Source organism: Eupeodes corollae, chromosome 3 (genome assembly GCF_945859685.1).
Source record: "Eupeodes corollae chromosome 3, idEupCoro1.1, whole genome shotgun sequence".
Classification (NCBI taxonomy): Eukaryota; Metazoa; Arthropoda; class Insecta; order Diptera; family Syrphidae; genus Eupeodes; species Eupeodes corollae.
In genome coordinates this window covers 74,574,946-74,584,940 of record NC_079149.1, presented here as the reverse complement: position 1 = coordinate 74,584,940, position 9,995 = coordinate 74,574,946, and the positions used below count along the sequence as shown (strand labels likewise).

Genomic DNA, 9,995 nt, shown 5'->3' with positions numbered 1-9,995 from the left:
AAATTCATTTGAGCTACAAAATCGGCATGGTTGAAGACGCAACTGCCAGAATAAACGAAGATTTGATGTGTATAAACCAGTGGTCCAGGGAGAATCATCTTAAACTTAACCCTAAGAAATGTTAAGCAATCGTCATCAGTAACACTGCAATAGATACTTCTTATGTCCCTAGTATTGAACTTGAGGGGAAAACGTTAAGCTACGTTAAAACGGTTAAGAATCTTGGGATTGTTTTTAACCAGAAACTTACATGGGACGATCACTTGACTTGTGCCGTTGGTCGAATATATGCAGCTTTGCGGGTTTTATATATATCTGCCAGTTGTCATCCAGTTTCAACAAAAATTACTATAGCAAAATCTCTTGTCATACCAATACTTTTCTATGGCAGTCCCATTTTCTGTGCCCTTGACAGCTCTAATAAACGAAAACTTCCAGTCGCGTTTAATAATGTTGTTCGCTTTATTGATGACTTGGGACGGTTCGATCATGTTTCTATGCAAGCAAGTACACGCTGTTGCCCTATGGAACTCCTTGTCGCTAACCTGAGAGGGATACACAGCAGCACTCGTTTTGAGAACTCTTTAAAGAACTTATACAAATGCTGAAAATCTTTCCAAAATAAAAATCACTTTGTCTTAGAATTTAAAAATTTATGTTTAGGAATGCCGTGTTTAACTATTTCATCCTAAATTATTATTTATCTTAAATTTACTAAATTTGTATCTGGAATTGTAAATTAATGAATTCTTTAAAACTCAATTAACTATTTATGAAATATTAATATTTTGCAAAGTTGCCAAACATAGTTATATAATACCTTATTTTTATTACCTTGAATTTTGTTTTGGCTTTATAACTTTTAATGCTTTTCACCTTTGTTTTTCTATATAATGTTTAAATCTTAATCCCTTTTACAGCTTATCCATATACATTTGTTCTTATATGAATAAGCATCTTGCGATGGTGCAATGCAAAGAATCGATCTCTTTACAAGCAACCATCATCGAGGCAACATCAAGTCCATTAAATAAAATTTGTCTTGTTCCAATAATATTTAATTAAATACATTCCTTGTAACGTGAAAAAAGGTTGTATTTTATTTTGAATAATTTTGATTTATAATAATTATTGCTGAACAAAGTTGGTCCTTCGTAAAGCCGGATTTTTTTGGAAAATTAATATTGAAATAAATTCAAATAAATTTAAATTGACTTTTGAATTTATGTATGGTGGTTGCTTGGAACTTTTGGATTGCTGGAGCTGCACATATATTTGGTAAAATTGTATCGAATTATTTAATTTTTTTTGCTGTTGTCTGCTGCTTTGCTGTTGCTGCTGCGCGTTAGGGTTTTTGGAGTGCTGTTGGGAAATAGGTTGCTGCTTTTCTTAAAGAAACTTGTGGTGAAAAGTACATAGTTGGTGTTACTATTTACTTGATTTGTTACTCGTGAGTTTCGGTTTATACAATTTTGGTTTTAAACATAATAATTGCAACAATCATGCAGACATTAAGGCAGGCTCGTGGACATTTAAAGGGTTCGATAACGCGTGCGCATGCTTATATTCTAGAAGTAGAAGATGAAGATATAGACAATTTAGAAACGCGGTTAGAACGGTTAGAGGAAATTTGGAAGGATTTTTGCTCTAATCATAATGAGTTTTTTCAATATTCCGAGCAAGAGGGATACGGTGATCCCGAAATTGATTTTATTTATACGGAGAAAAAATATCTCGATGCCAAAAGTGCATTTGTGAAAGCGATTAGAAAGAACACTCCTTCAATTCCTCCCCCTCTTCCACCACGTTGTCAAGCTAATGGTGATTCGTTGGAAGATTCTTCCAAGCAACAAGCCGCCTTGTTAGAGACTCTTTTACGCAATCCGTCGGTTTCGAAACTATCGAGTGAAATTGAGTTGCCAAAGTTCAAAATAACTCCTTTCGGTGGCGATTACCGCGAATGGCCTGAATTTCGGGACATGTTTTTAGGAAGCGTCGGTTGCAAGGAAAAACTTCCGGGTGCTCAAAAAATGCGTTATTTAAAATCGTTTTTGACTGATGAAGCTGCAAAACTTTTAAACGGGATGGAGATAGCGGATTGCAATTATGATCTAGCGTGGGAAAAACTCGAGCGTCGGTATAATAAGCCGTTGTACATTATAAACGCGCATATTGAAAGTTTTATGAAAATGCCAACGGTGGTCGTCGCGGACAGTGGACATTTACGCCGGTTAGCTGATAAATCAGATGACGTTATTCGTGGTTTAAAGGCTCTGAAATCCGAAAGCAGAGATCCTTGGCTGATTTATCTAATGCTAAGTAAGACCGACTCAGATACGCGTAAAGCTTGGGCACTTCATAATGACAATTCAGAAAAAACAACAGTTCAGGAATTAATCGATTTTTTTGAAAAAAGATGCGATGCTTTGGAAGCTTGCACAACCAAATCTCATGATTCGAAAAACCGTAGTAATAAAGTAACAACGCGTTCGGGTAGTTCGTCGAACAATATTAAAAGCCTTGCCGTATCAAATTTCGTGTGTCCAATGTGCAAACAAAATCATAATCTGCCACAGTGTTCTCAATTTCTTGTCTTGCCCATTACTGCTCGTCGAAGCTTTGCTAGGGATCAAAAACTATGCTACAATTGTTTAGGAAGCAATCATTCTTCATCGCGATGTCGATCGAAAGCTCGTTGTCCTCATTGCCGTATTCGTCATCATCTGTTGGTTCATCTAGATTCGCTATCCTCGGTTAGTGAAGCTAACAATTCAAATGGAGCAATTGCCTCGACATCTCAAGCTTCCTCGTTGCCTATTGTTAGCAACCACATTCAAAACGATATTCGTCCCTCCGGTATTTTACCAACAGTTTTGGTTCAGATTCCAGATATTTTTGGTAACAAACATCTTTGTCGCGTTCTGCTCGATACGGGATCTCAAGCTTCCTTTGTAACTGAAAATTTGGTAAAAAGATTACATCTTCGCCGTCGTCATGCTCGCGTTCCTATTTCTGGAATCTCTTCGCTTGAAGCTGGTGTTACACAGGGTGCCGTAACCCTAAAGCTTAAATCTTGTTTTGATTCAAATGAAATGGATGTCGAAGCCTTCATTTTGAATCAAATAACTTCGAAAACTCCTCCTTTGCCTCTTGACCTTGATAGATCATTATTGTTGAATGAGTTGAGATTGGCTGACCCAGGTTTCAACGTCCCAGGTCCTATTGATATTTTGTTAGGATCTGACAAGGCCTGGAGTATTTTGCTTGATGGTCGTCACCTTGATAACAACGGTAACTTGATTGCCCACAATACCATTTTTGGGTGGGTAATAACCGGTAAATGTCCAAAGGAGGAAATTGTTTCCTTAACAGTAGGGATTATGCAGGATGTTGATGTTCTTCTGAAATCGCTTTGGGAAATTGAAGAACTTCCACATAACACCTATTCATTGGATTCTGGTGATTTTGCAGACTCTCATTTTTGCAAAACTTTCTCTCGAGCGCCTAATAACAAGTATGTCGTGGAGTTGCCTTTTCGTCAAAAGGAAGTTGATTTTAGAAACACTCTTTCAGGAGCATTATCTCGGTTGTTTGCTATGGAGCGTCGCTTCTCTCACCAGGAAAATCTTCGCTTGGAGTATTGTCGGTTTATGGAAATTTATCAGGAGTTAGAGCACATGGAGAGTATTCCAGAAAGCGAAATTGAACCGAATTCTATTAAAATTTTCTACTTACCTCATCACGCGGTTGTAACAAACAAATTACGTGTTGTTTTCGACGGATCTCATAAGGATGCAAACGGTACCAGCTTAAATGAGATGTTACATATAGGACCTCCACTTCAGCGTAATTTGATTAATGTTTGTTTGCGGTTTAGAGTTCCTAGATATGTTTTTTGTGCTGACATTATCAAGATGTTTCGCCAAATTTGGGTGGATAAAAAAAATCGTGACTTTCAACGCATTGTGTGGCGAAAAAGTCCTGATCAACCTATCAAACACTATCGACTGTGTACAGTCACTTACGGCACTTCTTCTGCCCCATTTCTATCGATGCGAGTTCTGAAACAACTTGCCATAGATTATGCGGATAAGTTCCCTGTAGCATCACATGCTATATTGCATGATTTTTATGTTGACGATATAATGACCGGTTCGGATTCTATATCAGGTATATTGGAATTGAAAGCAGAGTTGGTTGAATTGTTGTCCTGTGGCGGTTTGCAGTTGAGCAAATGGAGTTCCAATTGTTGGCCAGTTTTGCAGGGGTTAAATTGTGAGCCTTCATTTTCTCTTGATTTGGATAGCGCTGATAATTGTACAAAAGTTCTTGGACTAGTTTGGAACCCTCATCGTGACATATTTACTTTCAAAATTTCGTTGGAGAAAAAATCGCCATTGTCACCCACTAAACGAATGCTTTATCAGAGATTTCAAAAATCTTTGATCCCTTAGGTTTCTTGGCACCTGTTACCATTTTGTTTAAAATGCTGCTCCAGGAGTTATGGGTGCATAAATCAAAGATAGGATGGGATGATCAACTCCCAAGTGAAATAGCTGACAAATGGATTTTCTATCGAAAGGAGTTGCTCTACTTAGAAAGGGTCGAAATTGTCAGAAGGTTTACGTTAAATTCAAAACATTTTGATCTGATAGGGTTTTCAGATGCATCCGAGAAGGCATATTCCGCAGTCGTCTACGCTCGCAGTTTGTCAGAAAATGGAGAAATGAATGTAAGACTTGTTGCGGCTAAGACCCGTGTTGCGCCTGTTAAGCAGTTAACAATTCCACGCCTGGAACTTTGTGGGGCGCTTCTCTTGAGTCGTCTAGTAAAATTGGTTCGTTCTTCTTTGGATATAAAACCCTCCCAAACCTTTGTTTTTTGTGACTCTAAAATCGTTTTAGCTTGCCTCTCATCTCCTCCTCGTCGATGGAATACGTTTGTTGCCAATCGTACCGCTGAGATTCTTGATGTTCTTCCCCGCTCCGAATGGAACTACATTCGCTCAGAAGAAAATCCAGCTGATTGTGCATCCAGAGGAGTTGAGCCCAGCAAGCTGTTGCAATTGGACATTTGGTGGAGAGGCCCAGATTGGCTATCTATAGATTTTAACTTATGGCCGATTTCCACAGAAAAAAAGGATTTTGAAGATTAACCTGAAAGGAGAAAGCAGCCTGTTGTTGCCAATGTAATATGTGTGTGATGGAATCACTTTTTGACAAACTTGCCAAACGAGTCTCATCCTGGTTTAAAGTAATTCGAGTCGTTGCTGTTTTTGTTCGCAGTGCGAGAAATGGTAAATTTCCTCCACAGGAACGTATAAAAGGTTTCTTGTGATCTGAAGAAATGCTTTACGCTAAACGAAAATGCCTTTTATGGGCTCAAGAAGAGTTTTACGAAGAGATACAATCCTTAAAAACAAAAAATTATGTCTCTACACGATCGAAACTGGCATCCTTATCACCGTTTCTGGATGATGTTGGGCTACTTCGCGTTGGGGGAAGAATTTGCAATGCAGTCAATGTTTCTTTTAGCCTAAAACACCCTATAATATTGCCTAAAGGTCATCCGGTCTCCATTTGGATTCTACAGGATGCTCATATTAAATTTCTTCATGCAGGTGTATCGGAATTGTTTTCTCTAGTACGGCAGGAGTTTTGGATTTTTGGATGCAGAAACCATATAAGAAAAATTGTACATGGTTGTATGGCATGTTTTCGACAACGTAAAGCTACAACAACACAACTCATGGGAAATTTGCCTTCTTCAAGACTTTCCCCATCTTTTGCTTTCGACCGAACGGGCTGTGACTATGCTGGACCAATAACTCTTCGAATCGCCAGAGGTAGAAATTCAAAGTACACGAAAGGATACTTCGCATTATTTGTTTGTATGGCGACAAAGGCTTTACATTTGGAAGTCGTCAGCGATTTATCTACGGATGCATTTTTCGCGGCGCTGAGGCGATTTATTGCTAGAAGAGGAAAATGCAGCATCATTTACTCCGACAATGGCACCAATTTTCAAGGAGCTGCGAGAACCCTGTGTGAATGGGTCAAGTTGGTGCGTTCTGAAGAACACAATCATCTGGTGTCTTCAACCTTGGCAGCTGAAAGCATCAAATGGGAGTTTATTCCTCCACATAGCCCTCATTTCGGGGGCCTTTGGGAAGCTGGTGTAAAAAGTGTCAAACAGCACCTCCAGCGTGTAGTAGGGAATAATATTCTCACCTTTGAAGAAATGTCTACTTTGCTTTCCCAAATTGAAGCACTCCTAAATTCCAAGCCTCTTTGTGCTATATCAGATTTAGACTTGAACCCTCTAACACCCTCTCATTTCCTTATAGGTAGACCATATACGGCGATACCGGAGCCCAGCTATCAAGATGTTCCACTTAACAGACTAGGAAGATGGCAACTTATTCAAAACATGTTGCAAGGTTTTTGGCGTCGATGGAACTTTGAATACCTAACTTCACTTCAACAACGTCCCAAATGGAAAAAGAAGACCAAAAATTTTAAAGTTGGTGACCTGGTAGTCATCGAAGAGCTTAACTTGCCACCATCCAGATGGGCTCTAGGAAGAGTTGAAGAACTTCATCAAGGAGAAGATGATCTTGTACGAGTGGTATCTGTTCGTACCAAAAATGGCCTTTTCAAGCGACCTATAACGAAGCTGGCTATTTTACCATAATCCTGAAATTCTTTCAGGGGGGCTGGCATGTTTAGGAATGCCGTGTTTAACTATTTCATCCTAAATTATTATTTATCTTAAATTTACTAACTTTATATCTGGAATTGTAAATTAATGAATTCTTTAAAACTCAATTAACTATTTATGAAATATTAATATTTTGCAAAGTTGCCAAACATAGTTATATAATACCTTATTTTTATTACCTTGAATTTTGTTTTGGCTTTATAACTTTTAATGCTTTTCACCTTTGTTTTTCTATATAATGTTTAAATCTTAATCCCTTTTACAGCTTATCCATATACATTTGTTCTTATATGAATAAGCATCTTGCGATGGTGCAATGCAAAGAATCGATCTCTTTACAAGCAACCATCATCGAGGCAACATCAAGTCCATTAAATACAATTTGTCTTGTTCCAATAATATTTAATTAAATACATTCCTTATAACGTGAAAAAAGGTTGTATTTTATTTTGAATAATTTTGATTTATAATAATTATTGCTGAACAATTTATGTTATTTAATTTTTCATCATGACCATTTATCTAAAAACAACTTTTCTCTTAACTTCAAGCAAATTGTAAATTTAGCATACTAATTTGATTCCTCTTTTAATTTGATAAAATTTAAATCTGAACATAATAAGTATTAAAAATAAGACTCTATGTTTTAAAATGCATAATGATAATAAAGAAATACAATATAATACAATACATCTGGGCTGGTGCTTCTGCAACTTAGTTAAGCCTCTTGGATAGTATTGAACGTATAGCATTTAGATTGATTGGTGATATTACCATCATAAGATCATTTACGTCACTTGAACATCGTCGAAATGTTTCTTGTCTCACCCTGTTTTACCGTTATTTTAATGGTTTATGCTCCAGAAAAATAGCCAGCTGCATTCCTCCTCTTAAACAGTTCAACCGTAATAGTCGCGCTTCTAGGAATGCTCATCAATATATCCTCGAGCCCAACTTCAGTCGTACTGTCAAGTACAGAGATTCGTTCTTTAGCCATACTATCCGAATGTGGAATGCCTTTCCACACTATTGCAATATTCAGGAATTCAAAACCAATGGGCACCGACATCTCCTTTCAACCCCTCTCTCCCTTTCATAGTGCTCACACTGTAATACATAATAAGGGTAAGTGTGCGCTTTTTATAAAAAAAGGTTATTCCTCACCGTGCACAAGAACTCGGCCTTTCGAAGACTTCAACTTGACGAGCTCAACGAACGACACCAATCCACGAGAGGTTCATCAGGTGATAATGCATCCTTAAAAAATTACCATTTGGTGCGAATTTTTGGCCGACCGGCGCGGAGTAGTAATTGTTCTATACTTGTTTGAAAACGACGTTATTGATGCGGTCACCGTCAATAAACGATACATAACGATGATAACTAATTTCTTATGCAACAAAAAGAACCATATGGACCTATTCGACATGTGGTTCCAGCAGGATGGTTAAAATATTGTTTAAATGATTTGAATTGGCCACCAAGATCAAGCGATTTTAACTCGTAAGACTTTCTCCTGTGGGGTTTCTAGTAGTCACTGGTCTATGCCAATAAACTACAATCGATCGATGTCCTAAAGGTGAACATAACACAAGCCATCGCTCAAATTCAGTCGAATCTATGTGCAAGGGTAATTGAAAATTGAACTACTCGAATCCGTGCAACCGTAAGAAGCCGAGGCGGGCATTGAAACGATGTCATATTTCACACTTAATGACATACAAGTTAACACGACACCTTGCACCTTATCACCCACCTATTCCCAATCCAATTCCAAGAATTGTTGAAAGCAAAATATTATTTCTATTTTTGTTAATTAAGCAATAACTTATATTTTGTTAACTTAAAATAATATTACTAATCAATTATTGTATTATAATTTTGTCAATTTAGCAAATATAAAAGCAATAAGTAAAATACTTTACATTTCTTGGAAACCAAGAAATTATATGTTTTTTGTTAATTAAGCAATAATTTCTATTTTGTTAATCAAGCAATTATTGGAAATATTGTATTATTATAAATATAGGTGAGAAATAAAATAAAGCTTCACTTTTTAGTCAACCACGAAACAAATTGTGTTTTTTTTAAATCGTGTGGCAGTACACACGATAACTGGCGCCCGAGCAACCAATACCCGAATTAAAGTGCTAAGATTCCTGATTAATAGTGACTGTGAAAATAAGGTGCAACACAAGAACCACCTACGGTTAAAAAGTGATTTTTAAGAAATTACTATAAAGTTAATTTGAAAGGAATCAGTGAAAGGTGCAATATTCAAATTGACCTACAAATTAGTGCTTCGCGTAAAAACTTAATTTTTGTGAAAGGTGTAAACTTAAGAACCACCTAACAAACTGTATTTTTACGCAATAATTACAAATAACTCTGTGAAAGGTGTAAACGTAAGAACCGCCGTACAGAAAATTATAATTAAATCAGTGTAAGCGCAACATTAAAACTGCCGGAAAACTACAAACCTATAGTGCTTCGCGCAAGAACTTAAATTTTGTGAAAGGTGCTAACTTAAGAACCACCTAACAAACTGTATTTTTACAAAGAACTCTGTGAAAAGTGTAAACATAAGAAACACCATTCAGAAACTTTTAAAAAAACAGCCCGAAAACTACAAAATTAGTTCGTGTCTCTTACACAAAGAAGGAAGATTTAAAGAAACTCTCCAAGATTGCATCAAACAGTGGAAGAACCCGTTCCCGAGTATCCAACGAAAAAAGGACTAAACGGAATCCCGGCGATGCTGCTATTTTTGTAAGGAATTAAAAATATTTCCTATATTTTATAAAAAATATATTATCATACTATATTATATTTTATAATAATTATATTATTTATAAACTCCAAACAAATTAAAACAAATATACTTTATACAAAACCTATATTATATTTCATAATAATTATATCATTATATTTTATATAAACTACAAACAAATTAAAAAAAAATATATACTTTATAAGAAAAAAAGGAAAATTTAAAATAAAAAATCATATCGAATTCTTTAAAGCTATTAGGCAAATAGATATTTGTGCCAAAATCAAAAACAAAAAAGTCATTTAAACGAAAAAATATAAAATTGTGTAGGATCACATATCTGTCATCTTTTCCCATTCCCACATTCCTCCAACTATCATGTCTGAAATTGAACATTTAAATGAACTTGTTAGGCAACTAACAGGGGCTGTTAATGCCCAAATCGAACAAATTAAATTAATAAATAATAGACTGAGTCAAGTGGAGAGTAGGGTAACACCACCTC

General features: G+C 36.3%; 2 protein-coding genes across 2 annotated transcripts; both read left to right on the top strand.

Moving 5' to 3' along the window:
* Window positions 1-1,502: 1,502 nt before the first annotated feature.
* Window positions 1,503-4,454, top strand: LOC129950604 (uncharacterized). The gene has a single exon (XM_056062536.1). It carries the CDS (start codon window positions 1,503-1,505, stop codon window positions 4,452-4,454), a length of 2,952 nt encoding a protein of 983 aa, XP_055918511.1.
* A 1,252-nt stretch (window positions 4,455-5,706) lies between these two features.
* On the top strand, window positions 5,707-6,693 carry LOC129950603 (uncharacterized). Its single transcript, XM_056062535.1, has one exon. It carries the CDS (start codon window positions 5,707-5,709, stop codon window positions 6,691-6,693), a length of 987 nt encoding a protein of 328 aa, XP_055918510.1.
* Window positions 6,694-9,995: the final 3,302 nt, after the last annotated feature.